A 27,008-nucleotide genomic window follows, 5' to 3' on the forward strand; every position below is an offset into this window, starting at 1 on the left:
GCACGGTATGCCCTCGTCTCCGGTTTTCGTATGAGTGGACTCGGTGGAGATGCTGGAGAGAAGAATCGGGAAACCGTGCCCCGAGTTAATACGCCCTCTCCACGGGTCGTGCTCGGATGGCCCAATGGCTGCTTGCTCCATCCCACCCGAATCGCTGCCTCTTCGCTAGACTAGCTAGGAGTATGCTAGCTCTGGCGAACAACACACCAATGCAGAACTCAACCTTTGTCAGGTCAAAGCAGCCCTTCGGTGGCCTTCAAACCGAGATACGAGCCCATCCCTGCTTCGGGACCACATGACTCTGATGAGGAGAATTCGATTCCCGGGACGTAATCAGACCACGGAGGCCAAACCATAACCAAAAATTGGACTCCAGTTGAACTAGTCTAACCTCTATGTACAATTGATCTGATTTAGAGCTGCACGAAAACAGTATACTCGCCGTGACTCAGGCGCACATCATCCCCATCCAGAGTCTGCTTGGCCTCGCCCGCCCGAAGATAGGCCCAGTGCTTTGCATTCTTGGGCAAGTTGACGACAGCCGTCGTTCCAAACGGCACGCGCACACGTAGCGTCACCGCTTCTTGCTCGTCGCGCACGAAATCAATGGTGATCAATCCGTAGGGGCAGTCCACGCTACCCTCCACGTGGTTGAATTCGGAGTCATAGGGCGGGTCGACCACAAAGGTGCGGTACGCCTCTCCGGTCGGTTTCAACCCCAACACTGCGGCGTAGAACCACTCGTAGATCGTCCCCAACATGTCGTGGCATTTGCTGCGGCACGCGTCCTGCCAGAACTCCAGCAAGGTGGTCTCGCCGCGCCGCAGGAACCGCATGTATGAGGGATGCTCCTCCTGGCGGGCCATCTGCAGCACCAGGTCCGGCCGCTTGGCATCGGCTAGCGTGTTGAACAGGAACCGCAATCCGATCTCGCCCGACCGCATGCGTCCGTCGGCGACGTCGTCCATAAAGGCGGCCATGACGTCGGCACGGTGCTCGGCGGGCACCATCCCGAATTGCAGCGCCATGGCTTGCGCGATCGCGTCCCGGTCGCGTTCGGGGTAGTTATCGAGCGAGGTGTAGTAGGCGTACGGGCGGGAGGGGTCGTTCGTGATTAGCAGGTGGCGGTTGTAAACCTCGTAGATGCGCGCCGCCCACTGATGGTACTCCTCGGCCTTCTGCGTCTCGCCCAGCTCGCGAGCCATCATCTCCATGCACTGCAGGCAGCGGTAGTAGAAGGCTGTCTCAATATTGGCCTGGTTGTTGCCATGGGCAATGCCCCGTCCCCAGTCGCCAAGACCGTGCAGAATCAGTCCACCTTTCCTCTCCATGGTGCGCATGTAATCCATGTAGCGCACGGCCGCGGGGAAGACCTTCGCGTATACATGCGTCGAGCCGTAGTACTGTCGGAGGATATCAGGGAGCAGACACAAGGCAGCGCCCCAGGTTATACAATGTCTCATAGGCCCGCACATATACCTCGTGTCAGGAGCCATGTTGGGGACCTCTCCGTCAGGCTCCTGTGCTTCGAGGATATCGTCAAGGATCTTCGTGTACAGGCTCTCCATGTCGCGGATGTATTGGGTGGCCGGGGCCAGCAGGTGGGTGACCTCCAGCCAGCCGAACTTCTCAATCTGCGGACAGTCGGTGTGATAGCTGAACAGGTTACTAACGAAAGACCAGTAGCAAGCATTCAAGAGGGCGTTGACATCCTCTTTATCGGTCTTCATTGTTCCTAGTCGTCTCGCGGCAGAGGAGATGTGGCGGCCCACGACGGAGAGGATCTTAGGCAGGCCATCCTTCCCGTCCAAGGAGACACCTTCCACTTGAATGTACCTCGCGCTCGTGAAACTGAAATCTGGCTCCCACTCCTCGGGAGCGCCTGTGCCGGCCAGATAAATACGAGAGAAAACGCCTGTCTCAAATTCCTTGAACAGGGGGTCAGGCATAAGTACGGTGCCGTCCTCCTTGACCGTCTCGCTATATCGGACAATGACCTCCGATCCTACAGCACCCTCCACAACGACTTTGACCATTGTAGACGCATTCTGCCCCAAGTCGTAGCAAACCACACCGGGACGCGGACTGTAGATCTTGACCGGCTCGAAGGTCTCGTGCAGCACCACGGGAGGTTGATTCTGGTAGTAGATGCGACCGCGGGGTCCGGTGAGGGGCTTGGCGGGCGCCCATTGTGCATCGTCGAATCCGGGTGCGTCCCAGCCAGTCGGATACAAACGACGATCGTGGTTTTCAGAGGCATAGATGTTGGCGAGAGTGGTGGCGCTCTTGCTCACCCGCCAAGTGGGATCGGAGATCATTGTGGTGTGCTCTCCATCCTCGTAAAACAAGTGGAGCTCACTGAAGAAGCACAGCTCGTTTCCGTGGCGCACATAGGTGTTATCCTCATACATCGGCCAGAAGAAGCGATCGTCGCCCTTGTCGCCCGCGTAGAACCCGTTGCCCACGTGAGCGCCCAACACGTTCTCGCCCTTCTGCAGCTGTGCGGTCACATCGTAGGAGGTGAATTGCACGCGACGGTGGTAGTTCGTCCAGCCGGGGTCGAGACGGTGATTGGAGGCCGCTTGGCCGTTGACGCTCATGTTAAAATGTCCCAGTCCGGATGCGAACAGGATCGCGCGTATCGGCGACCGTGCGAGATCGAAGGATTTGCGCAAGTAGATGGGTTTGTCCCCTCCGTCGCCGATCCACACGGCCTTCCAGCGGTTGGGTTCATCCTCGAACCAGGTGCGGAAGATGAGAGCGGTATGGGGCATGTACGTTTGGTTCATGCTATAGGGAGGCAGCTGATGGGAGCGGGGATAAGCTGTGAAGAAGTGGTTGACGGCACTGTGGAAGGATCGATTCGATTGATCCCAGACGGTGACTCGCCAGTAGTAGCTACATGTCGACTGCAAGCCATTCTCGGGCTTGCAGATGATGTTTCGCTGCTCGTTGCTTTCAACGTAGCCAGAATCCCAGGCCAAGGTGGAGGAATTGACATCATCGTCGCGCAGACTGGTCACGTCGGTGGCCAGCACCACGCGGTAGGCTTTTTGAGAGGCATTGGGCTCGGCGGAATCGATGGCCCAATAGAAGCGAATCTCGTCGGCGTCGATTCCGAGCACCTCGTGGAATCCGTGGATACCACAGCGTGTTATTTGCATGGTAGGTGAAGCGATTGTGTTTCTGTGGCGGTGTTGCAGATGGCCTTCAGCTGGGAGCTGTTCTCGTTTTGTCTCATTCTGAGGGCCCAGAAGAGCAGTAATGCCAGCTACCCCTCCATAGAAGTGGGACGACAATGGAGTCTGCGTGGGGGGAAGATGAGGGGAGAGTCTCGCGCGAATTGACCCCGAGGTTTGAAGGGTCGCTGTCAAGAATATTTTTTATTTTGATGCGCGTATAACCGTAAACATGCCTTCTTTCGTCAACCATCCCCGCGGTCGCTGTGTGTTTGTGGGTGCATTTCTGATCATCTCTTAGCGAATGAAATGTTGTATCTTAGTCCACGGTTCGAGTCTTGTTCAGCTCTTCCTTTGACGGCCCCAAAGGTGGGTGTGTCAGTGAGTGGGTGAAGCTAGACCGTGTTCAGTGCTTTGAAGGTTCTTGGCAATTTTGGCATAAGAAAGTCTTAGTCACATGATTAGCCACGCCGCCCACTGCCGGTTTTCACTTCCGAGGTTCTCCCGCACTTTTCTCCCCTCATCTTTCACCCCGACCGGGTTCTGCTTCCCCACGGGGAACCCTGGTCTGTCCTCGTGGTCGCGTGCATGGGGATGTAACCAGATGCGACACACCAAGTATGTGAATGCAATCTATTCCCAGCCCAGTTCTGCAAAGTATTCGTCGCCTGATATGATTGTTGCTGCAGAATCCACGGCATGTCGGACTTTCCGATCAATACGGGACATCCGTCCACTGTCGATCCATCGCTGACAGTATCACGGATTGGCACCCAACCAAGAAGTGGAGGATTCCCCCGCTTGACTTGGCGAACCTGCTAGCTTCTTAACGACCCGTTCCTCTTCGTCACGATGGATTGTCCAAGAGAGTCACGGAGCATTGACGAGGACCTCGGACTGTAGCCTGGCGTAGATGGAGCCGGTCAGCGCAATATAAATTGCGCTGTTTCCCTATCAGATATGGAGAATCACACAGCTTCGACAGCACCATCAATAAGCCCCTTCCTGGTTACATCCTCTATCTTCAGCATGGGAAAGTTCGGACTTGCCCTCGGGGCTCTGGCCATCCAAACGGCCTTGGGAGCTCCTACATCCTCCCGCAAGAGCTCTAGCTACGTCGACTGGAGACAGTTCAAAGCCCATGCAGTGAACCTCGGCGGCTGGCTGGTGCAAGAGTCCACCATCAACAGTGCATGGTGGGGTGAATATGCCGGGGGCGCATCGGATGAATGGGGTTTCTGTGAAAACCTGGGGTCACAGTGCGGGCCCGTCTTCGAGGAACACTACGCTACTTGGATCACCACCGTCGACGTCGACAAGCTGGCCCAGGTCGGAGTCACTGCCCTTCGTATTCCTACTACCTATGCTGCCTGGGTTAAGTATCCAGGGTCCAAGCTCTACTCTGGCAACCAGACCAAGTACCTGTCGGAAATTGCCACATATGCTATTGAACAATATGGCATGCACATCATCGTCGACATCCATGGGCTGCCGGGAGGCATCAATGGATTGACCATCGGCGAGGCCACTGGCCACTACGGTTGGTGGTACAACCAAACCAACTTCGACTACTCCCTGCAGGCAGTTGACGCTCTGCTCGCCTTCATCCAGAAATCCGGCCACCCCGAGTCCTACACGCTGGAGCCCTCCAACGAAGCCGTCGACAACAAGGACTTCTCCGTCTTCGGCACCCCAGCCGCCCTCACCGACAAGGCCGCAACATGGCTACTGAAGTACTACCACGCCGTGATCGACCACGTCAACGCGGTGAACCCAAACATCCCCGTGATGCTGCAGGACAGCTTCAAGGGCGAGAAGTTCTGGTCCGGCAACTTCTCGGCGGACGCCAACATCATCATCGATGTGCACAACTACTGGTTCGACGACAAGAACGCTACGTCCGAGACCTTAGCAAAGGACATCTGCACGCGCGCCAAGTCTAATGTCGGCGATGCCAAGTTCCCCGTCTTCGTCGGCGAGTGGTCTATCCAGGCGGGCTCGAACAACACCTTCGCCCTGCGCGAACGCAACTTGAATGCCGGTCTGCATGCCTTCTACCAGTATGTCCAGGGCTCGTCCTACTGGACGTCTAAGTTCTACGGTAACGGGACTGTGAGCGGTCAGGGTAACCAGACGGATTACTGGAACTTCGAGGGGTTCGTTGACAGTGGCTATGTGCACTTGGACAGCACGGACTATCAATGCTTGTAAGAGATGAATTTGTTGGGTGAATGATATCATGTAAATATTTTAAGCGTGAATTTTATGGATTTCAGAGCAAAGTTGCTTGTCCAATGCAGCGGAGGACATTTTTCGCTGAGCATGGAAGTCCTAGAGATATACAATGACGAACAGAGAATATTATGAGTTACAACAATGCCTATAGGCAATGCCTTGGTCTCCAGACTACGAACTGTGTATTTCCCCATGGTCGAGCACCAGCAGCTGTTTGGCGGTACCCCCGTGATCGGAGATTCAAGGGCCGATTTCGGTAGGGTTATTTCCGACTGGGTTAGCTCGAGGTGTCTCTAATCTGTCGCATCGACCATTAGCCACAGCACTTCCTTCCATGGTTGCGGTGTCAAACGACCGACCAACAACTAATGGCGGGCAATCTTGATATCCGACCCCGTCGTCCCGCACCAATGAACTGTAATCATCTCGTCATCATCAGATCAATACCGACTGAAAGGGCTACAGGGACGACCTAAATAAGGCTTGGTAGTTGGCGCCCATGGAATATTCCCAGCGTCTCACACATCGACTCAGTCGAAACTCCCAGACATTACCGGGAAAGAAACCATGTCCCGGGCTCCTACGTCAAAATATATCGCCAGCGCGGAGAGCAGCTCCTCAATGAGCTTAAGATGACTGTCGCCTGCCTGTGGTAGAGCCTTATCTGTTCCTCAGGAGCCCTCCACTGAAGCCAAACCCCCAGGTCATCCAACTCCAAGTAACCACAACACAAGCACCTGCGACTGCCAGATTACTCCCACTACCGATGGAAAAACCCAAGACATCCAGCCCGGCGCGTGACGAAGGCGACAACAGGCGGCAGCACATCCCCCATTCAGAGGTGCCCGGCATCGAGTGTTCCTCATGCTGGGAGAATTGCGAGCGGGTCTGGATCCTCAGCTGTGGCCACAGTCCGTGCGGGGATTGTGCGCGAGAGGTGATTCTCCTCGCGGTGGCAGAAGAGGGGAGGTTCCCGCCGAGATGCTGCAATGAGCCTTACTCTCGCGAGCTGATCCGCCATCTGCTTGGTGACGACGGGTATCGTGCCTACAAGGAGAAAGAGCGGGAGTATAAGTCGATCTCGAGGGTGTACTGTGCCGTGCCCACCTGTTCGGCCTTCATCCCGGACGACAAGGTCGACGTCGAGTATGCCACATGCCCTAAATGCGACACCAAGACGCATCTTCCTTGTTGCGCGGTGGAACACCCCTGGACGGACTGCAGCCCGGACCCGGCTCTTCGGGCGGCGGTGGCTCTGGCCCAGGAGAGCAAATGGCGACGATGCCACCACTGTCGGATGATGGTTGAGAAGACTGGCGATGGATGCAGGTTTGTCACTTGTCGGTAGGTCTGGTGTGTCTAGTGAGACTGTTGGGTTGGACAGATGCTGATCGCCAGTAGTTGTGGGAAGGTCTTCTGCTACTCTTGCGGCGGCCCCGCGGCCTATGATCAATGTGGCGGAGCTGAAGGCAACAGAAACGCAGCCCGGCGGCAGCCGCCGTGGGTGCGAACGACGAAGAAGCAGCGCGCCTTGGATCTGTTGCTGGACATCCTGCTCATGCCCATCTCCCTTCCAGTCGCAGGGGTAAGTCGTCTTTTGAGAAAGCTCACTTAAGGGGGTGGATGGATCTTGGCAGATGTCTTAGTGTTTTACTTGCAATGAGAAACGAAACTAGTTGGTTAGTGATTAGTGATCAGAAAACAGTTAATTCGATTGATAGGCAGATGAATTTATGATTATGCGATCATCACATGCCCGGTTTTGTGTAAGAAATTACGTCAGCCATCCCGAATGACGCATGCAAATGTGCACAATTCCAGCATAATCACCCTGCATAAGAGCATAACTCTGCATGCGAACAGCAAAGATCAGCCCCGATTCACTGACTATTTCACTCTGGTTTCACTAATCGCAAACCTTAAAACCTGCAAGATCGACTGAACATTTCCGATTCAACCTCGAGGGGTCTGAATTAGACTCTTCTCGCCCCCACGTGTGCCCATCTGTCTGACATTTCTCTGCAGTGACCCCTTTCTTGCTGCTTGTCTTTCATCCTTGGTTTCAACGTCACTAGACACTCCTTTACACACCCTTAATCGCTCGTTTCTACCCCCTTGTTGCCTCTTGCTACGGTCGCTCATCAGCAAACACACGCCTCGTAGAGTTTCGTCCACCTGAGCGCCATACGGAAGTCATCCATGCCGTGCAGAAGGAGGAGCATCGACAGTCACCTCGTCCCTGGATAGAAAGCATCAATCGGCATCATGGGCGACTCGCATGAGCCCTCACCACGACATGACGTAAAACCCATGGAGAAGCTGCAAGAAACCGTCTTCAACGGCGGCAAAAAGCGCTTGCCGCCATTTCTCGACCATTTCAACGCGCGCGACCTCAAGATCCTTTTCCGGTGCTGGGTCGCGGCCTGGGTGGCCTGTCTCTTGTTTCTGATCAACCCCTCGCTGTCGAGTCTGGGGACTGCTACTTTCTTCGCTTGGTAAGATTCTTCTTTCTGATCTGTCCGCGTCAAGCGCTGATGTAATGCCCAGTCTGGTTCTGTTGATGCTACCACCGAGTAGCGTGGTTTTCATCTATCTCCTCGGATCGTTATCCCTCTACTTGGGCGTATGTCTCGCCTGGGCATGGGGCGTCATCACCATGAAGGCTGCCTACGCGGCCAGGCCCGCAGCGGATACGCAGGCGCAATTGTTGGCTCTGGAGCAGACTGCGGCCCAACAAGCCAATGCGACCGGGCAGCCGGTCGCCAGTTTGGCGCAGGTGCTGGTCTACGAAGGCCATATGCTAGACGCGCGAGTCACAGCCGTCACGTACTGTCTCGTCTGCACATTCATCTATTTCATGGTATGCTCTCGCCTCCCCCCCCTTTATCGGAATGACCATAACCGTGCAGCCAGGCGCGTCTTCGGGCCAGCAACCCTAAGGCCACTTTCACCGCGATCTTTGGCATCATCATCGCCGACCTCTTCCTCATCTTCATTCCACTTCTGCCCTCCTTCAACGGCACTCTCCCTCTTACCCTTGCGAAACCGGCTGGGGTCGGGATCGGACTGGGGTTCGCCTGCTCGGTGCTGTTCTTCCCGCAGTCGACGTCGCGGATCATTCTCAACAGCATGGAGGATATCATCGAGCTGCTTACCCATCCGCTGGCGTTCACCATGGCGACTCTCGGGAAAAGGGACCCAGACCTGGACATGGCGCAGTTGCGCAAGACACAGGTCGGCATCATCGGTGAGTATCGAAAGATGGAGCCCGCTCTGGCCTTCTTGCCGCTGGATTTCTCCATCGGGTGTTGGGGAGCGCAGCATGTCGGGACGCTCAAGGAGCCTGTTCGACAGGCCGTCAGCGCCATCCTCTCCTTGCTCGAGTTCCACATGAACCGCGTCTCAGGGAAGGCTCGCGCGAAGGAAGTTCTGCTAAAGTATGTGGACCAGATCGCATTGGAGGATGAGAAGGAGGTCAGGTCTGGGCGTGAGGTCGGACGACACCAGCTACAGCAAACGGCGCGTCTGCTGGATGGACTGCGCAACGCCGACACTGAGCCCATTCCAGAGGAAGCCCTCCAGGCGTTTGTCCGCACAGCCTCAAAGGCCATTGAAGCATGTGTGGCAGCGCTCGCTGCAGCAAAGGATTGCATTCACATGGCGAATGGCCCCCTGTTGTATCGGCGCCCTTCATCTGCGGCACGGGAGGAGCTGTGTGAGCGGAGCCGCAGAGCGCTGGAAGACCTTCGGGCGATGCGCCAAATCTTCATTCAAGACACCACGGACTCGCTGGTCAGCTGCTATGGACCGCTCTTGGAGGGTAAATCGGGCGAAGATGGTGACCGTCATGCGAAGAACTTTGGAGGCATCGTGGTGGGCATGGTCTTCGAGGAGCTCATGGCCAATGCAATGAGCAAAACAGAAGACGTGCTCGCCCAAGTGCTGGACGTCTTCCAGAGTTCCCAGCGCACACGGGTGTGGTGGCCCCTTAGCCTCAAAGCGTTTGTGTCCTGGGTGTCGGGCAAGGGCAACAAGGCCCCCGCGATGGCTCCCGTCGCGGATGACGATCCGGAGGAACAGTTGGATGCGACGAAATCGGTGCAAGAAAGGCTTCGACTGAGTCGCGGATACCGCGTCAAGCGCCGCGGTCTTCTCAGTCGCATCATCCTGGGAACGTACCACTGGTTCACCTCGAATGAAGGGCTCTACGCCCTCCGCATGGTGGTTGTCACCATCGCGCTCGGGATCGTCTCAGCGCTGCCCAGCACGGCGGGCTTCTTCTACCGCGAGAAGGGCATCTGGGCTCTGATCATGGCGCAGACCGGGCTCCTGCCGTACATGGCGGACTTTATCTTCTCGGTCATCGCGCGTGTTCTCGGAACCATCGTCGGCGGTGTCCTGGGCTTGCTCGCATGGTACATCGGTTCAGGCACGGGCCCGGGCAGCCCCTACGGACTGGCGGCCATCATGGCCATCATGCTGGTGATCTTCCTCTGGACGCGCCTCTACCTGCCCCCCAACCTCCTCCAAGGAAGTATCATGGGCGGTGCCACCTTCCTGCTCGTTGTTGCCTACAGCTACGACGACACGTAAGTAGCCTTGTACCCCCCCGTACTAATACCCACTGACTTTCAACAGCCACGTCCCGACCTACGGCAACCCAGGAGTGGGCTACACCGTCTTCTGGCGCCGACTGTTGCTCGTGCTGATCGGCATCGGCGCAGGAACCATCGTACAGCTATTCCCGCACCCGCCCTCGGCCGCGAAGCACATCAGCAAGACGCTGTCGGCGACTATCCGCGCCATATCCGACCACTACGCGTTGCTCCTGTCGTGCTGGGGCCGCGGACAAGAGGACGGGCGCATCCTCGCGGAGCCGATCTCGCTGCAGATGGCCGAGTCGCTGCTGATGCTGGACGGGCCGATCCAGCTGCTGCGCTACGAGTTCTCCAGCTCGCGCTTCGACAGCGCCAACATGGACGAGGTCAAGCGGCTCTGCCACGGCCTGAACCGCAATCTGGGCCGGCTGCTCTCGCTCTCCGCCTCGCTGCCCCGCCAATACCAGGACCGCCTCGCCCGGCTGACCGGCCTCCTCGACCACCGCTGCATCGGCGAGATCATGGCCGTGCTCAGCGTCTGCGAACAGGCCCTCAAGACCGGCGACGCCCCGCCCGAGCTCCTCCCCACCCCCCTGGTCCAGCGCTCCATGGAGTACTGGCACACCCACGCCATGGACATCCTCCTCGCCCCGGACATGCTGCGCGACGAGCACTACCGCCGCTACTGCGTCGGCCTGAGCGCATACGTCAGGTTCCTCAGTATCGTCGACGAGCTCGTCCTGGTCATCAAGGGGGTTCTCGGCGAGTCGCACTTGGTTGCGTGGGAGGAGGCTGGGGTGTGATGTATGCAAGTTGTTGTAATGTATTTAATCTACACTAGGTTATAAGTAGAGTAAGGGTGTTCCGAACATTATACCTGCGTGAAAGCGAAAAAAAAAGCCTTTTTGTGTAAATAAAATATTCTACTCCTGCTATCAGTCGCCTGAGAGGCTGGTGGCTTTGGTAAAGCTACTGGTATCTACACTGGCACTGGCATCGCGGTCGGCAATGAATCAGCCAATCAGGGAACGCAGACCCCAAACGTCTTGGCAATCACAAATCCACTGGTTATCTCACTGTTCCTAGATCTTTCTTCACACCCTCGTTACTAACTAGCAGGATTCACCATTTCAAGCATCTCTGGATGGCCTCTGTTTCCCTCCGTATTCTCAAGCAGTCTTCAAAATTCACGAAAGCGTCACAGATGCTTGAAAAGATAATCAGTTTGAAGCACGCGCGTTGCATAGCACTAACGGAAGACAAACATGACCAAACACAGAGAACTATCTCGGTTTTACAAGCAGCGGGCAATCCCTTATCCAACCAGGCGCAGAAACCCAGAGACCGTGTCATAGAACAAGACATTGTATTCCGTGAAATTACTCATCTTCGCTTTATCGGATATATCATAGTCCTGGCCTACAACAACCGACACAATATCCAGCATTACTCTTCCAGGATCGCGGGTGAGCAGGGATGTACATTTCGAACCGGCGAGTTTCGAGTCACGACTCGAATGTCGCCGGTCCAACACACGCCAAATTCACGTGTCGCGCAGTCATGGATTCTCGATCACTTGCCCATGACCAGATTGACTCTGCTACCCTTGTTTCACGGTCCAACAGCTAGATCTCGAATATGACTGTGCCTTCTACAAACATGGCCAGCAGAGCTATCAAGTCAGAAGATGCCCAAGCCCAGGATGCGACCGTCACTGAGGCCATCTCTGAAGAATCAGAGGCCGACGCAAACACGATGCACGGCTTCAAACTTTTCACCATATTCGTCGGCATCTGCTTGGGCGCATTTCTGATGTCCTTGGACATTTTCGTCATCGCTACAGTACTACTACCACCCCCACTATCTGGCTACTCGAACCAGTCTACACAATCTAACCTCCCCAGCTAGGCCATCCCATCCATCACGTCCGACTTCAAGGATACAGCTCAACTGGCCTGGTATCCGGCTGCCTACTCGCTCACAACATGCGCATTGACTCCACTGGTCGGAAAGCTCAGCTCCCAGTTCCCACTCCGCTGGCTCTACATAACCCTCTTCTCCATATTCCTCGTCGGCAGTCTCGTCTGCGGCTTCGCACCCAACAGCAACACCTTCATTGCGGGTCGCGCCATTGCCGGGATTGGGGCGTCCGGGGTCGCCAGCGGCGGCTTTGTGATCGTTCTCACCGTTTCGCCCGCCAAATCCAAACCGCTGCTGCTGGGGATCTGCAGCAGCTGCTTCGCGCTAGGGCTCATCCTGGCGCCGGTCATCGGCGGCGCGTTCACGGAGAAGGCGACCTGGCGATGGTGCTTCTGGGTGAATCTGCCGCCCGGGGTGCTGACGCTGCTCTCGATGCTGTGCTTTTTCAAACCCCCGTCCCTCCAGCGGGACCGGCCCGCTGTCCAGCGCATCCTGGACCTTGATCCCTTCGGATGTGCGATCTTCATCCCGGCGATCTTCATGCTGCTCCTTGCCATGATGTGGGGTGGGACGGAGAAGGCGTGGAGTTCGGCCACGATTATCGGGCTGTTTGTGGGCGGCGGGGTGATGCTCATCGGGTTCGTGTGCTGGGAAGGCTATAAAGGCGAGAGCGCGATGATTCCGGGCAATGTCGTCGCCCGACGCACCGTCACGTTCAGCGTCCTGTTTTCCTTCTGCCACTTCGGTTCGATCGGGATCCTGAACTACTATCTTCCCGAATGGTTCCAGGTCGTGCAGGGCGCGAGCCCGCTACAAAGTGGCACGCGCGTGTTGGCGGCGGTGCTTTCGCAGATCGTCGGGACCTTGGCGGCGGGGATTCTCGGTACGTACAATACACACAACCCGAGCGAGACCAGAGTAAAGCGTCCCCGGGAGAATTCCCGGGCCCCCTTTCTTTCAGCCTCCCAGCAACCTCAGCATATATTCAGGATATGAAGACGTCCCGGGGGAGAACCCCCGGACCCCCCTTTCTTTCAGCTTCCCGGCAATGTGTCGAGGTGGACTAGATGCTAACACACAATGCGCCCGCAGCACGGAAAATCCACTACTACAACCCGTGGCTCTACGTGGGCCCGCTCCTCATGTGCACCGCCGCAGCCCTGTACACGCAGTTCTCGGCCTTCCACACCCCATCCAGCCACTGGATCGGATTTCAAGTCATCCAGGGTCTCGGCGTCGGCATGGCGCAGCAGATGCCCTCGCTAATCGTCCAGCAAGCTGTGCATGACAAGCCAGAGCTCATGCCCGTCGCGATCTCTTTGAATCTATTCTTCCAGTACCTAGGCGCCACCGTCATGCAGGCCCTTGGCGGGGTTGTGTTTCGATCAACTTTGGCTACCGAACTAGCAGACCATGCGGGCCTGGATGCCCGGCAGATCGCGCTGCTGTCTGCGGCCGGGACGGCAGATGTGCGTGGTACTGCGGAACAGAGGTTTCCGGATCGATTGCGCTTGATCCTGGAGGCTTACAATACGGCCATTACTTCGACTTTTGTAAGCCCCCTTTCCATTCCGTCTCCGTGGCTCTTTCGCAGGGGCTGAAACTAACCAGATGGCCATGGTAGTTTGTGGCTGTCGCTACGACCGCTGCAGCGTTCCTTTTGGCGTTCGGAGTCAAGTGGGAGAGAATCACTGACAAGAAGACGACGGGCCCGGGGGATGCTGAGGGCGAGACTCAGCCGCGGTAAATCGCTAACTTATCGTCTACTGAATTGTGATATTATGAGCAATGGTGGGTGTTAAGGGCTTATAGAATCGGAACCAGAGTGATCGACGCTGAGATAGATAAGGTAATTTTAGAAAGATGCCCAAAACATGCCGGCGTGCTCGAAGTTACAAACGTGTTGATTTCATCTCCCGCTTCGACCTGCGTGGTATCGTCGCGGCCCGCGTAAGTGCGGAGCCCTACCAGGCAGGCTGTGCTATGCCTTGGCCATTGCAGGACTCTCGAACTGCGTTCTTCCCGCAGGAACTTGAACAACAACAGGCTCTGGAATATAGACTTGGCAAGGACGAAGCATCTAATAATCCCTTGTTTGGATTGTCCCCCTCTTACCGCGTCAGCCGGTCCAACGGAGGGAGGGATCTCCTTGCGGCGTTACAGAATTGGTGTGAGGGCTCTCTTGGTGAGAGTCACTTAGTAAGGCGCTTGGAAAGACAATTGGCTTGAAGCCCATGCGTCGCATGCCTTGGCCATGGACTAAATAGGAAGGAGTCAAATCATGCAGTGCAGTGCAGTGCCCGGCCATGGCTCGTTAGTTGGCACTGTATTTCACTGGCCACAGGTACCGTACAAGAGTGTGTATATCAAAGCACAGTACATATACACCCCGGGACCTGTTATGTCATCGCATGTATTCCAACATGAAGTAAATTTCACTCCTGCCGACTCCCCATCTGATTGTCAAAGGAAATCCCTACCCTACAAAATACGTGATAAGTCGTCAACATTTCTCAGGCCAAAAGAAACCCACCCAGCGGCATCAGAAACCCCAGTCTCAGTCGGGCAACATCTCCACCAGAAACCCTGTTGATGAAGGACTCCGCCCCTCATCCATCCCCGTGACTCGCGCTCATCTTCTGCGTAGTTGTCGTCATGAGGTATTTTGAGAAATGACGCATACGAACCGAGACGATATACTGTATCAACAGTCACCTCACGAACCTCGAAGTCGTGGCACCTCGCGTTCTGGAGCTTCGCCGTGGGATTTACCTACTTCCGCTCAGTTGTCCCGGACGCAAACGGGTCGATCTGCGAGAAAGCCCACAGGAGCTTGAGCGAGTCAGCTTCGGGCCAGGAAAGAGGCGGCTGCTAAACCCGCTAGCAGGGCGCGTGGAATTCCCGAGAGCACACCCGCTAACTACTGGTCTACGGCGGACGATTGCGGCCATCGGGCAAATGAGTTCTTGCTTGGTGTTCTGCCGGCAGAATCAATACATTAAGAGGCCTTTCATCAAGCACCTCTCACCAAGCAAGCGAGCAAGCAAGTAAGCAAGCAAATAAACGAGTGAGTAAGCAAGGCAGCGAGGCCTCTCACCAAGCACCTCCCACCAAGCACCTTCCACCAAGCACCTCCCACCAAGCACCTCCCACTAAGCAAGTAAATAAGTAAATAAGCAAGCAAGGCCTCTTACCAAGCACCTCCCCTGGCCGACGCGGTAAGTAATAGCAGAATACATAGTCATGTGAGTACTCCTTGCTAAGACTAAATCTTATCTAATTATTTCTATCTTATGCCGACTAATCAGAGGCCTAATAGTTAACTAATTAAAATACAGTTCAGAAGTCCTCTAAGGAATAGAATCTAGTATAGAGCTCTGCGCTTACACATATTGTAATAATAAGAACAGGATATTTCAGGCATCCCGTGGGTATATATATATAATCAGGAGGGTGGTTTTCTAGACTTTACTTTCTCTTTTTTTCTTATCTTTAGAATGCTTGTTACTATAGAAATTTTTCCTCTCTTTATCTCTTATATAACGTGATAGTTTCTCGCTTAATTTGTATATATAGATTTATATTATATAACCAGGGCACGTAACTTTATATACGTGTTTTATACCTTGGCCACGGTTAATCAGGAGTCACCTAATAGTCAAGACCTAGTTCTTATTTAAAGCGGTAAGAACAACGGTCAAGGGACTTACGAACTCTATTTGCCCGATGGCCGCAATCGTCCGCCGTAACTGGTCCCCCGCGCGCGTTTCTCTCTCGAAAGAGGGGCAAGGCAGATCGAGTCGGGTCCATTATCTGAGATCAGAAATCGATCAACTGATTCTGAGTCAAGGTTGACTGCACCCCGAGCGAAGATTCTCACTGGCTGATCCGCTGACTTGTTTGGACCAGAGCTACGAGTGATGATTGGGGTAGACTAGTGCTCGCGCGAGGGATGCATATGCTAGAGGGGTCAGACTTTAGTGTGAGGGGTTAAAGGCGCTAAAAGCTTTGGTTTGTCTCATCGAATCGGTCTCCTGCCGGATCTCCTTTGGGCCGTTTGTTTTTCATTTCTTCTGATGTCGACACATGTTGTGGTTATAAAGTATATGTGTTGTTAGGAGGGTGCATGCTCTCTAACTGGGTGTGGGCCCCTCTCTGCCTTAATGATTACAGTCGTAATCCTTTCCTCAAGAACACCCGGTGTACGGGCAGTAATTCAAGTACCACAGCTATTCTGCGAAACTTGGGTCTGAATGTACGGTTCTGTGAATCTGGTTAGTATGCTCCCAGGGGGTATTCATAGTCTTTGCCATACTGACTCGAACTTTCTATATCTATGTTTCATTGACACAGAAGCTATTGACGCTCGAAAGAATAAATCAATCCAGTCGACTCCGGAAAGGCAATCGGAAAAGCTGAGCGCGCCGGGCCGCGCAAACGGCGTAATTTGTCTGGTAAGATCTAAGCTACGGTACACCTAGTCCCTTGATTCTCGAGTAACAGCCACAGCAGACAAAGAGGAAGGCTCCCTCCAGACATAATCACATCCGCTCACTCCGTTTCAGGCCACCCACCTCCCCCAATAGGCCGGTTATAATCTATGTCCCGAGCGGGCGGGCCAGGCGAACGAGAGGGCTGAATCTCGCGGCCCTGCGGATTCCCACCTTGATGTAGGCTGGCGATGTCCCGGTCGAACCACGACGGGCGACTTTCAGAGAAGTGCTCGGCTGGAGGAGGAGGTGCGTGATTGGGGCCAGTAGCTCCCGACCGCGAAGTCGGCGGGACATCTCGATCCCGATCACGAGCAACCCGCGCATCTGTGCGATGGACCTCGGCGGCGTATCCCTCGTACTCATGCTGGTAGTAGGCCACATCCGAGGACGGGGGCATCTTCCGAGGCGTATGTTGCGGGTGCGCGGCCGCCGAAGCATACCCCTTCGTCGGCGTCGGGTAGTGATAGTCTTGCGACTGCGGCTGACCTGCGCGCGCAAACGATGCGCGAAGGTCCGATACACTACTAGCCTTATCATTGGGAAACGGACGATACAGGCGCTCTGTCTCATGCCGAATGGTGCGCAGTTTGTCCTCGTGCGCCCGCCGCGCGGCATCCACGCCATAGAGGTCGTTTATGTACTTCGTGAAATTCACGTAGGCGTCGCGAACAATCTCAAATTGTTCGACCGATAGGCGGACGATAGCCTCTGGTTTGAGGACCTCGCGTCGGTTGTTGCCCTGGGCCTCGAACTCGGCCAAGGCCAGCGCCGTATGGCAAGCATTCCGAATTTGCCGACCGTTCCAGCGCGCTTTAGGATACTGGTTAAAGTGTTCACCAGCAAACCTTGCGATCTGGAAGCTGTCAATGTCAATAGCCCGCCCTTTCTTCCGAAATCGCTTCTCGATCATCTTCAGGTTCAATTCAAAGACTGCCACAGTGTTTTGAGAATCAAGCTCGGGATAGTACAGGCTGACGTGAATGCGAGAAGTGAACGCTTCGTCGAAATCCCCGACACGGTTGGTCGTTAAAAAGAGGATGCCGGCATAGTATTCCATGACTCGAAGAAAGACTACATCCATGGTGAGTATTCAGAACAGGTTCTCGCCGGGCATCAGAGTGCCTGGAAATGGGCAGACTCACCCGCCACAAGGCCATTGCGCTTGAAATCCTCCTTCGTTCGCTGCGCCAGGAAGACATCGGCTTCATCCAGTAGCAAAACGCAGTTCCAACGGTTCGCCAAGGAAAATGTTGTTTCCAAGGCCTTCTCCACCTCCGGAGCCGTCGTGCCAAGATCGCCTATCATAAACATCAGTAATATAATCTCCTTCAGGTGCTGGCGAAAAGGGCCTAGTTACCGCAAGTGATCTGGAATAATGGCTTTTGAAACAGCTCTGCAATACCCTCTGTGACAGTATAATGGTCAGCAACAGGTTTAATTCCAACCGTTCAGCACGATCAGCTCATACCCGCCGTGGAGGTTTTCCCAACTCCTGGGGCTCCGTGGAGAAGCATAATGAGTCCTTTCCCTGTAAAAGCCTTGAGTACCCGCACCACGACGTAGAGTCGCCAGCAAAATTGACGAACCTTTTCCCCGTACTAAATCCACCTGTTCAGCTTGACTGTTGTTTGATCGCTTGTCTCGGAAGTGCTGGGCTACGAGAGACTCGATCATGCGTTTGTGTTTTTGATCAATCACAAGGCGTCCAAAAATAGTATTTTTGTCAGTGGTCTCACCCTGCTCAATGGATATTTCACTCTGCTTGACCGCACTAAGGTATGTCAGATCTAACTGGGCTATAGAAGACGTCAGCGAGCCTAGTCAACGCAGACATGATTTCGAACATCTTTCTTGGGCCAGGGAGTCAACTTACCCCAGCTTCGTGTTCGCAGGACAAACCCAAAAACCCGATATGACATGATGAGTAACTCTTCTGGAGTGACATCCGGCGTGTCCTCAGAATTGCGGGTGAGGTCTTTAAGAGATCGCGGAATGATGGCGATAGAAGGCTGATCATCTGTGCCGTCAGATTTCGGTAAGAGACTGTTGATATACTCATCGCGTTGTTTCTGGTCAATGTATGTATCATCGGGCACAGCATCCCTGGCACAACAGCTGCCCCGGCACTCTTCCTCGCTGTCCTCTACCTCCCCGGCGTCATCCTTTGGTGAACCCCCGATAAGCGTTTCAAGTATGGGCTTCCATTCCTGCTGTTTCTTGACCGAAAACGCTGTTTCAAAGTCGATGACCACCTGGCTCTCCACGTCATCACGCACACCCAGTGTGGGACCGGCATAGTACATGTGCTTGATGCCAGCGACTGCTAGAAATTGACGACCACGAGCAATGAGCTGCTCGCGGTACCCATCGGCTCGGTCCGCAGGTGCCAAAGCCTCGATTTCCTTCCATGCCGCCTCGCTGAAAGCGGCCCTCTTGAGAGGATGGAGTTTCAGGGGATAGATTTCCAATGCCGTCACCTCTCGTGCGCCTTCGAAGCGCTTGAATTCGAAGACTCGTGAGACTGGGCCCAAGGAAGTTCCATTGAAGTCTATGTAGACACAGGTGACACTAAGCGGCACTTTGCTCTTTTTTGACTCGGAGCGGAAGCGTTGCCATGATGGGACCACGCGATGACGAGGGCTGGAGACCTCGATGACCCGGTACACTTGCTTGCCATCACTACCAATAACCTCAGTCCCGGGACGGAAGAGATGCCACAGATCAGTGAAAAAGACTTTGCGACACTGTGGGCTTCGAAGATGCTCATGTCGAGGAACAATTTCCGTGTTGATGAAGTCCAGGATGCATTGGAGGTGCCTAAGTGCTGTAGGTGACGTTGTAACTTTGTCCTCGTCTTCATCTGGCTCTTCTTCCTTGTCTTCCCCGGCTTGTGCCTCTGTCTTCTCCTTCGAATCTTCCTCAACATCTTCAGCTCTCTTGTTATTAGCTGTGGAAGACTGATCCTCGGCCTCGGGCCCTGCAGCCTTGGGTAAGGCCGATGAGTCGACGATTCTTCGCTCCAAAGCCTGGAACCATTCGCGGAGACCACGCTCGCAGTGAACAAGTGCCTTGAAAGGGCGTACGAGAACAAACGTACTCCCATTCCCAGCAAGATCATCCGCTGCTTTCGACAGAATCTTTGCCAATATTGCAGTCAACGGAGTGGAGTGAATTCGGATTCGCTCGGGCCCCGCACTCTCGGTAGGTGATGAGCTCGTGTGGAACTGATTATCCCCGTTGATCTCTTGCCGTGCAGTCTGGCCTTTACGGCCTGAGAGACCCGGGTAGCGGAACCAGCCAAACTGGAATTCATTTTCGATGATTGGCTCGCCCACAAGTATGTCGATCACAGATGCTTCTGTTTCACTCAGATTCGCGAGGCGACGAAAAGCCCACCACTCAACACGATTGAGCCGAGGCTCCGGTCCTGCTGGTTCTGTCACATCATTTGTGACACATTCCTCCTGCTGCTTATCATCCACAAAACTTTGGTTCTCCCCAGAGGGCTGCTTTGGTTCCATAGCTTCGTCTTCCAGCCTCTCGCGTCGACGGCGGTCTACTTCCTCTTGAAGGTAGAGACGGTCCATCTCCCACTCGAACCCTTTTCGCAGTCGCTGGCGTCGACTTTCAAAGTCAATGATGGTGTCAAACTCGTCGGGCGCTGAGGGATCCTGGCTGTGTGACGCGCACGCATGAGCTGGATCGAAAGGGTCCGGGCGCTTGTAGTGCTTCGCTGGGGCTAGAGGCCAATTATAATTCCACGGACCATGGCGGTCAGTGACGACCTTGTCATTGTACCAAAGGCTCGCCATGCTCCATTGTCCTGGACCTCCGTTCCTCTCCCATTGTTTGCGGTGATGATAAAGACAGTTTTCCCACCGCTGATAGTCAGTCTCTTCCGGCTTGGGTCTGTCAGGGGGCTTCTGGGCTTCATGTTCCAACTCTGCAATCCTGTTTTTGAGAAAATGAAGCTCATCCAGCCAACTTGGGCTGGCAGGGTGACCATCCTTTCCTCTATCAGCTTCGGACATAGATGTATGTGGGGTAGTGCGGCTCGAGTCCGATGGCGCTGTGGCATCAAAGTTCTGCGAAACTTCGGTGTACGGAGTCGGCTGTAAGGATTCCATCATGGTAAACTAGCTAGGCGAGGTGAGAATGAAGAAGGATAAAGATTGGGAGGTCGGCCAAACTTACTGGGCGATGTCCATGGTGGATTATATATGCCAACTACAATGGGAGAAAAAGCAGCGAAGACCAGAGGAGAAAGCAACTAGGCCTTGCGTAGCGTCCGCGAGGCAAACATGCATTGTAAGCTGCAGCTCTAGTTAGCGTGATCAGAAATTCTCTACAAGTTCAGCCGTGCCAACAACGAACCTATTCCACCTCTTAAGCCACTCGGACAGGCCGGGATCTAGCATGCGCGACTAAGCTGAAGATGATTTGTCACTCTTGTTCTGTGGCTGGCTGTGCGCTCGGCGGGGTAAGTGAAGCGAAGCGGCATGAAGCAAACGATGAAGATGAAAGGAAATTGGAAAGACTAGAAAGCATCATGGTAGAACTGAGTGCCTTGAGATCTACAATTGTCCCCTTTCTCTGTGTTCGGTCTCTTCCTGCGCCCTACCCAATCCGAGCGTTTGACGATGGCCGAATCCAAGCAGTTACAGCTTGATGGCGAGTCGATGGCGGTCGCCTTCGTGAAAAATCGTCTTCCAGCGTCTCACCCCATGTTTGATTATTACAATCGTACAGTGGGGGAGGAGATTGCCGAAGACGAGGGCGAGGAGGATGACGCTCCATCCCGTCCTGCGTTCACCCAAGCAAGAACCATGACCTTTTGGGCGAATTTGTTTCCTCAGGCGATGGCGAAATTCAATCAGTCATCGCCATCCCGTCAACGCGAGCAAAAGACATACACCATTCGAGACAAGGCTGACTGGGACTCGGTAGTCGATACTCTTGAAGCGGCGCGCGACCACTATCAGCCTACTGAGATATCCGGCCACAAATGGGGGTGGCGAAGCTGGACCAGAGCGCGACGCCGTGCAGCAGATCACGTCGAGCCAGTGGCTGAAGTCGTGCGCACGGCGGCCGCTGTAGCGCCGAGCAACCCCTATTCAACGCCTGTCCTGGCGTCGCTTGGTATTATCCTGCAGGTACGTAGCCTCCTTTGTTGGCTTAGACAAAGACATGAAAAACTGATCCTCGATCTGTAGGCAGTTAAGGCATCTAGCAATGTTCGAACCCGGACTCTCGAAGGCTTGAAAGACCTGATCCCCGTGTTCTCGGAAGCGGAATTGTTTCTTTCCACCTTCCCCAAAGACGATTATATCAACAAGGCCTCCCTAGACCTGGCTGTTGCCACCTTGGACGCCATCGATCGGGCTATCACGTTCTTCTCTAGCAATGAGTGTATTTCTTTTTCTTGACCATCTAATGCATTGAGACACTGACACTGGGTTCAATCAGTCTTCCGTGGGGTAAAAGCAATCTTGGCTGGTGGACAATATGAGAGTGCCTTGCTGAAAAGCCTCGATCAAATCCAAAATAAAAGCCAGACTCTGAATGAGGAGGCGAGGAAGTCGTACAGTCACGAGAACCATATCGGTACGCACCGAATTCAGCGCGCTTGCTCTCACAGGGGAATTAGTGTGGCGGATAGCCTCAATCGACAGAACCGTGCTGACGCCGCTTGAAGCTATACAACAGTCACGGCAGCGCGACAAGGGGAACAAGGCATTCCAGGCCATCGTGACCAACGGAATTAAAAAGATTCAGGATCTGATGGCTGAACACATGATGCAAATGGAGTCGGATCGATTGCGAGCGGAGTCAGATCTACAGCGGAAGAACGGTAGGGCTCGATCTGTCTATCTCATCCGCCAACAAAGAGCTGCAACTTCTGACAAGGGTGTAAACAGATGAATTGGAGGCAGCCCGTGAGGAGATCCGATATCTGCAATCACGCAAGGGATGGCTACATGGCGACTTCCTTGACGTTATCCCGCTGGAAGATCGGCTATCCCGCCCTCATACCCCCACAGTCCCGACATACCTTAGCCTTGTAACTCTGCGACGAATGCTCGGTGTCCCAGAGCTAGATCAATTTGATATGCATTCGGTGGCAAATTTGAGAGGCAGACTGCCCGAGAAGGAACAGGCGCAGGCCGAGCAAGCGCTGCATACGGCAGAATTCCATCAATGGCTGGTGGCACCGGCCTCTTGTCAGCTCCTGGCCGTCTGCGATCGCCCCGCGGCCACAACGCAGGTGGGGGTCTCGGCGCTCTCAGTGCTGGCGTGCACAATCACGCAAGCCATGCAGGCTCAGCCGCGGTTCATAGCATTGGTGTTTTTTGCGGGCAGACAAGCAGAACGTGTCTCGGTTGGTGAGGGGGAGGCTTCAGGCGGGCCTACCGCCCTGGTTCGCTGCCTTATTGACCAGCTGCTCCGCCAACACGACTATGATCTCCGACGCCAGGCTCTTGCCGGCGACGTGATGGGCTCGTTGGACGAGCAGATCGAGCTCTTGGAGAGTCTGGTCCGACAGCTACCTTTCACCCGCACCCTGTGTTGTCTTATCGATGGAGTTGTACTCCTGGAAAGAGATGACGAATACGCTGCAGCAGCGCTGCCGGTGTTGTTGCGTCTCATCAAGCTCGTTCACGATCCTAGTGTCCGCGCCCCGCTGAAATTACTATTCACCAGCACTCCTGGCCCTACATTTATTCGGAAGGCCTTCGTGAGCCCAGAAGAAGTCCTGAACGTCCGGGCATTAGCGTCGCATGGGCAGATCCCGAGTGACGAGCGAGTGGCACGTGAGCTTGGCGAGGCGTTCTATGAGGAAGAGCAATGGTAAAGTCGATCCGGTCGAGAGAAAGAAGACTGCTGCAGTCTTGATCTCATGTAACTCACATCAGAAATTGATGATCATAACGCTATGTTACTTAATGGACGATTGTTGAATACGGGTTGATAAGGGAAGATGAGAGGAACGAGGTGTTATCCTCGGGAAGGGCGATCCGTCCGGTCACGTGATACATCAAGATGTAAGGCAGGGACTATAAACGAAGGAAGGAACGGTGGTGGCCTTCGCCAGCTATTAGAGACGTTGCAAACGGCGCCATGGTTACTCGAGACAGCCCCTTCAGCAACAATTATGAAGTGTATTGGGTCCAAAGATCCGCGGGTCAATCTCAGCCGGCTCTTCTCCGATCCCGACCTACCATTCGATCGGTTCATCGGACATACTCTGTAGTTCCATCGCCGCAACCGTTGGCAACCTGAGTAATTTGGCCACATGACTCAGGCCTATAGGTAAGCGGGTTTTCCCCACCGTAGGCAGCAAACAAAGCCGTCTCCGGAGCAGATCAAGTCGAGCATGTTAGATCACTCTATGCGCGATTAACCGGAAGCGTTCCCCGACCAAAACCCCGCTAAAATCTGACAGCCGCCGATCGTTATTTCAACCAATTCCAAACCACTACAAAAGACCCACTGCAGCCGCGGCCTTATCGACGACGGCCGTGATTTTCCCCACCAACATCGCCGGTTGGCTCAACATCGGCGAATGGCTCGCGCCGCAGTGACCCACTTCCACCGCCTTAACCAAGGCCGCGAACCCCTCCTGGAACTGGGGAGGCACTGCCTGGTCCGCGTCGCAGACAAGGTACGTTGACGGGAGATAGTTATAACTTATAGGCCGCCCGGGTGGTGGTCGTCGTCCGCACCCCATACGATTGCGGGATGAGGCTTGATCCCAGACCGCCACTTCTTGTGGAGGAAGGTCGCTGTAGAGGGTTTGGGCTCCGTTCTTGATGCGAAAGGTACCGTCGGGCTAGAAGACACACAGGTTGGTTGGTTAGAATGTAAAGGACCGAGGATAGCAACAATGGCTGTACTCACCAGAACATCATTGTTCGGGGACTCGCCGAATGAGCCTAGCACGGACTGCCCCTCTGCCAGCGCAAAAGCAGCATAGTAGAACAGACGCAGCACTCCGCCCTTCTGGCCGTCCGCGTGGCGCACCGCAGCGGTAAGGGGGTCCGAGATCGCTTCACTGCCGACAGTCCCTCCGTAGGAGTGCATCACGACGACCACGTATCTTCCTTCCTCTTCTACCAGCTGCTGGATAACTCTAGTGACCACTTCGGCATCGTTCCTGAGTGTATGTGAGGGGAAAGCTGAGGTTTCTAGGTCGGAGCATGTAGGCAGTAACGGGTGAACGACCGCATAACCCGCATCGCGAAGGCCAGTGGTTAGCTTCTCGTAGGCGAGCGGAGTCTGGAAGGAGCCTTGCTCGAGGGGGATAGTGGGCTTAAAAGAGGCTATTTCTTTTGATTGATTGATTGACAACAACTGATCAGAACAAGCCAGGAAAGTGGTGGATAGAGGATTTGTGACAAACATGGTGATAATAATCGTGGTGGTGGGATATTGCGCAGCGGGAGATCCGAACAGCAAGTAAAATCGGCCGGTCATCCCCCAAACACTTGTAGTATAGTGTAGCCAGACCATCTTCTGCCTTTCGTTGCAGTGAAAAGTGGCATAGGTGCAGTTCGATACCCAGATAAAATATTCATCCCAGGAAGGCAGTAAACATTTGTCTCTAACAGCCCGAGGGTTATGATGGCGAAAGGAGTCCTTTCAACCATATTCCGATAAGACAGTAAAGTTTAATCGCACCACCACCAGCAACACAAAGAGCATTGTCTGATCTGTCTTCCCTTGTTTGTTTAGCACAATCCCCGGGCTACGGCAGAGTCTGCTGCGCCAGATACGAGAATAGCTTTCTCAACAAAGACTTATATCTAAGTACATTTTTGGCACTGGAGCGCCCCTTGACCGCCTTTCGTACTTACTATCTAGATTATTGTTGCCTCTCCCGCGTTCTCCGAAAAGCAACACCGTCTCATTCTTTGCTTGGTACCTAAGAACTCCATATCATCGAAGTACTGTCAGACGTCCACATCTTTCGGCCTCCTTGCACAGCGAAATGTCTGAGATGCCAAGAGACGCTGGAACACTTAAATTTCCGAGCCTATCCCCAGCTAAGGAGTCGCCACCATCACCCTTCTACACCATGCTCGAGTCGGCACCACCAGACTACCTAACACAGCGCGACGAGCCAGGCAACTTCTCACCTACCTTCCCAGTATACAACTTCTTCTACGGAACCCTCACCGACCCCGCGCAGCTGAGTAGAATCCTCGACCTATCGGAGGAGCCTCAGCTCCGCGAAGCGGAAGTATTCGGTTACGCCGTTGCGAGATGGGGTGATTATCCTGCCTTGATCAATAGCAAACAAGGCGATGTAGTGACGGGACGTGCGTATCTCCTACGATCTGCTGAGGAGGCACAGAAGTTAGCCTCGTATGAGACGAACGCGTACGAAGTTGCGGACTGCTGGATTTATTTCAAGGACGGAAGGGAGCCTGCGGAGGCTGGCGGGAAGGTTTTTGTGTATGCTGGAGATGCGCGGGCATTACTGGAGCAGCGGTTTGATCGTAAGCTTTGGAGCAGACAGATGGGTAGGAAGTTGGGATGATGGTCTTCGTTGACGGGGTGGGCCTGCTGCGGCTGTTTCTTCTCTTGCCTTTCTCTTTTGCTTGGGGTAACGGAATGCATGATATTTGCTGCTCGCAAGGTATAAGGGGATTGTATCGTCTTACAGTCACCACCACCTTCTTGGTGGCTACGAGTCAGCCAGGTAGAGTGGCTGTCCGCATCGCAATGTCAACAGAATTGACCGATTGCGCCGTCAGCGGCTCCCAAGCCCAGGCGCTCAGCTTATAGCATAAAAAGCCTCCATTCTCCGACTGCATTCGTGAATACTCAGCTTCCCCGACGTAAACAACGCGCTATCAACACGCCGCGGCATCCTTACAAACGCGTACCGAGAGCTGAAGCAGAGTGGTACAGCCCTACAAGTGGATTTTCGCGATCAGTTGACATCTCAATATAGAGGGCTCTGTAATTGGGTATCTGCGCGTCCTACCCCTGTAGTCGCGTACCAGGTAACACACCTGAGCGGAACAGCCCTACAAGCGGATTTTCGTGATTAGTTGACGTCTCGACGCAGAGAGGGCTGTGACTGGCTATCTGCGCGTCCTACCCCTGTAGTCGCGTACCAGGTAACACATCCAGGGTGGGGCAGCCCTATGTGTGGATTTTCGCGATTATTTGACATCTCGACCTGGGGAGATGTGGTTAGGAAGGGTCCGGGGCGTGAGCGGGTTGCGGTTGCCGCTGGCGGTGGACTGTACGGAGTACTGGTGACACATGGCCCGGAGACAGTAGGACTTTTTCGAGTCGGATCGTGTAGGTTTTCGGTCGGAAGGCCTCGTCGGCAAGCGTTTCTTCGTTAGTTTGCGGAGCTTTGGGTTGGTGAATCTCTCGGGCCGCCGGGTTGTGTAGGTTATTTCTATGTTGAATTCGGTGAGGGCCTGGGGTTTTCGGCCTTGCTGGGTGGGGAGATTGATGGCTTGGCTTAGAATGTCGGGTTCTTGCATTTTCCAGTTGAATATCAAGCCGATGAAGCTGCAGAGCTCGCCGCAGGCAATTAGCTACATGTGAAGTGTTAGTGGGTG

The 27,008-nt window shown here is 54.5% G+C and overlaps 10 protein-coding genes across 10 annotated transcripts; 6 read left to right on the forward strand and 4 right to left on the reverse strand.

The window, feature by feature from the left end:
• Positions 1 to 370: 370 nt before the first annotated feature.
• Positions 371 to 3,571, reverse strand: BO97DRAFT_458156 (alpha-L-rhamnosidase). Its single transcript, XM_025699222.1, has one exon. The coding sequence runs from the start codon at positions 3,162 to 3,164 to the stop codon at positions 414 to 416; it is 2,751 nt and encodes a 916-aa protein (XP_025548512.1). The 5' UTR covers positions 3,165 to 3,571; the 3' UTR covers positions 371 to 413.
• Positions 3,572 to 4,208: 637 nt separating this feature from the next.
• Positions 4,209 to 5,390, forward strand: BO97DRAFT_472427 (putative glucan 1,3-beta-glucosidase precursor; the record flags this gene model as incomplete). The annotated part of the gene is made up of 1 exon (XM_025700130.1): positions 4,209 to 5,390. One exon carries the CDS (start codon positions 4,209 to 4,211, stop codon positions 5,388 to 5,390), a length of 1,182 nt encoding a protein of 393 aa, XP_025548513.1.
• A 916-nt stretch (positions 5,391 to 6,306) lies between these two features.
• Positions 6,307 to 6,852, forward strand: BO97DRAFT_305013 (uncharacterized protein; the record flags this gene model as incomplete). The annotated part of the gene is made up of 2 exons (XM_025691153.1): positions 6,307 to 6,758; positions 6,816 to 6,852. Coding segments are annotated over 2 exons (489 nt in total), but the record flags the coding sequence as incomplete, so codon positions are not given.
• Positions 6,853 to 7,367: 515 nt separating this feature from the next.
• BO97DRAFT_374770 (uncharacterized protein) lies at positions 7,368 to 10,882 on the forward strand. The gene is made up of 4 exons (XM_025692954.1): positions 7,368 to 7,909; positions 7,962 to 8,274; positions 8,328 to 10,003; positions 10,053 to 10,882. The coding sequence occupies exons 1-4, from the start codon at positions 7,680 to 7,682 to the stop codon at positions 10,813 to 10,815; spliced, it is 2,982 nt and encodes a 993-aa protein (XP_025548515.1). The 5' UTR covers positions 7,368 to 7,679; the 3' UTR covers positions 10,816 to 10,882.
• Positions 10,883 to 11,627: 745 nt separating this feature from the next.
• Positions 11,628 to 13,815, forward strand: BO97DRAFT_472429 (MDR family MFS transporter). Its single transcript, XM_025700131.1, has 4 exons — positions 11,628 to 11,854; positions 11,921 to 12,815; positions 13,025 to 13,485; positions 13,557 to 13,815. The coding sequence occupies exons 1-4, from the start codon at positions 11,651 to 11,653 to the stop codon at positions 13,677 to 13,679; spliced, it is 1,683 nt and encodes a 560-aa protein (XP_025548516.1). The 5' UTR covers positions 11,628 to 11,650; the 3' UTR covers positions 13,680 to 13,815.
• Positions 13,816 to 14,287: 472 nt separating this feature from the next.
• BO97DRAFT_167605 (uncharacterized protein) lies at positions 14,288 to 15,069 on the reverse strand. Its single transcript, XM_025690275.1, has 2 exons — positions 14,709 to 15,069; positions 14,288 to 14,631 (listed from the first exon to the last, which is right to left on the reverse strand). Exons 1-2 carry the CDS (start codon positions 14,881 to 14,883, stop codon positions 14,414 to 14,416), a joined length of 393 nt encoding a protein of 130 aa, XP_025548517.1. The 5' UTR covers positions 14,884 to 15,069; the 3' UTR covers positions 14,288 to 14,413.
• Positions 15,070 to 16,483: 1,414 nt separating this feature from the next.
• BO97DRAFT_416862 (uncharacterized protein) lies at positions 16,484 to 20,555 on the reverse strand (the record flags this gene model as incomplete). The annotated part of the gene is made up of 6 exons (XM_025696440.1): positions 16,484 to 17,496; positions 17,568 to 17,723; positions 17,783 to 17,830; positions 17,894 to 17,953; positions 18,012 to 18,221; positions 18,299 to 20,555. The coding sequence occupies 6 exons, from the start codon at positions 20,553 to 20,555 to the stop codon at positions 16,484 to 16,486; spliced, it is 3,744 nt and encodes a 1,247-aa protein (XP_025548518.1).
• A 171-nt stretch (positions 20,556 to 20,726) lies between these two features.
• On the forward strand, positions 20,727 to 23,278 carry BO97DRAFT_416863 (uncharacterized protein; the record flags this gene model as incomplete). The annotated part of the gene is made up of 6 exons (XM_025696441.1): positions 20,727 to 20,733; positions 20,998 to 21,578; positions 21,639 to 21,834; positions 21,892 to 22,029; positions 22,121 to 22,276; positions 22,344 to 23,278. The coding sequence occupies 6 exons, from the start codon at positions 20,727 to 20,729 to the stop codon at positions 23,276 to 23,278; spliced, it is 2,013 nt and encodes a 670-aa protein (XP_025548519.1).
• Positions 23,279 to 23,902: 624 nt separating this feature from the next.
• On the reverse strand, positions 23,903 to 25,128 carry BO97DRAFT_472430 (alpha/beta hydrolase; the record flags this gene model as incomplete). The annotated part of the gene is made up of 3 exons (XM_025700132.1): positions 23,903 to 24,256; positions 24,325 to 24,735; positions 25,105 to 25,128. 3 exons carry the CDS (start codon positions 25,126 to 25,128, stop codon positions 23,903 to 23,905), a joined length of 789 nt encoding a protein of 262 aa, XP_025548520.1.
• Positions 25,129 to 25,200: 72 nt separating this feature from the next.
• Positions 25,201 to 26,076, forward strand: BO97DRAFT_407728 (gamma-glutamylcyclotransferase family protein). The gene has a single exon (XM_025695692.1). The coding sequence runs from the start codon at positions 25,415 to 25,417 to the stop codon at positions 25,964 to 25,966; it is 552 nt and encodes a 183-aa protein (XP_025548521.1). The 5' UTR covers positions 25,201 to 25,414; the 3' UTR covers positions 25,967 to 26,076.
• Positions 26,077 to 27,008: the final 932 nt, after the last annotated feature.

The sequence above is a fragment of the Aspergillus homomorphus genome (assembly GCF_003184865.1).
Source record: "Aspergillus homomorphus CBS 101889 unplaced genomic scaffold BO97scaffold_38, whole genome shotgun sequence".
Classification (NCBI taxonomy): Eukaryota; Fungi; Ascomycota; class Eurotiomycetes; order Eurotiales; family Aspergillaceae; genus Aspergillus; species Aspergillus homomorphus.

What these genes read in the sequence shown, in the direction of transcription:
- BO97DRAFT_458156 (XM_025699222.1), bottom strand. Translation starts at nt 3,164, where the DNA reads ATGCAAATAACACGCTGTGGTATCCACGGATTCCACGAGGTGCTCGGA.
- BO97DRAFT_374770 (XM_025692954.1), top strand. Translation starts at nt 7,680, where the DNA reads ATGGGCGACTCGCATGAGCCCTCACCACGACATGACGTAAAACCCATG. An exon ending in GCACATTCATCTATTTCATG is followed by an intron (nt 8,275 to 8,327) that starts GTATGCTCTCGC and finishes CCGTGCAGCCAG; the next exon opens with GCGCGTCTTCGGGCCAGCAA. An exon ending in GCCTACAGCTACGACGACAC is followed by an intron (nt 10,004 to 10,052) that starts GTAAGTAGCCTT and finishes GACTTTCAACAG; the next exon opens with CCACGTCCCGACCTACGGCA.
- BO97DRAFT_472429 (XM_025700131.1), top strand. Translation starts at nt 11,651, where the DNA reads ATGACTGTGCCTTCTACAAACATGGCCAGCAGAGCTATCAAGTCAGAA. An exon ending in CTTGGCGGCGGGGATTCTCG is followed by an intron (nt 12,816 to 13,024) that starts GTACGTACAATA and finishes ATGCGCCCGCAG; the next exon opens with CACGGAAAATCCACTACTAC. An exon ending in CGGCCATTACTTCGACTTTT is followed by an intron (nt 13,486 to 13,556) that starts GTAAGCCCCCTT and finishes TGGCCATGGTAG; the next exon opens with TTTGTGGCTGTCGCTACGAC.
- BO97DRAFT_167605 (XM_025690275.1), bottom strand. Translation starts at nt 14,883, where the DNA reads ATGGCCGCAATCGTCCGCCGTAGACCAGTAGTTAGCGGGTGTGCTCTC. An exon ending in TCCGGGACAACTGAGCGGAA is followed by an intron (nt 14,632 to 14,708) that starts GTAGGTAAATCC and finishes CTGTTGATACAG; the next exon opens with TATATCGTCTCGGTTCGTAT.
- BO97DRAFT_407728 (XM_025695692.1), top strand. Translation starts at nt 25,415, where the DNA reads ATGTCTGAGATGCCAAGAGACGCTGGAACACTTAAATTTCCGAGCCTA.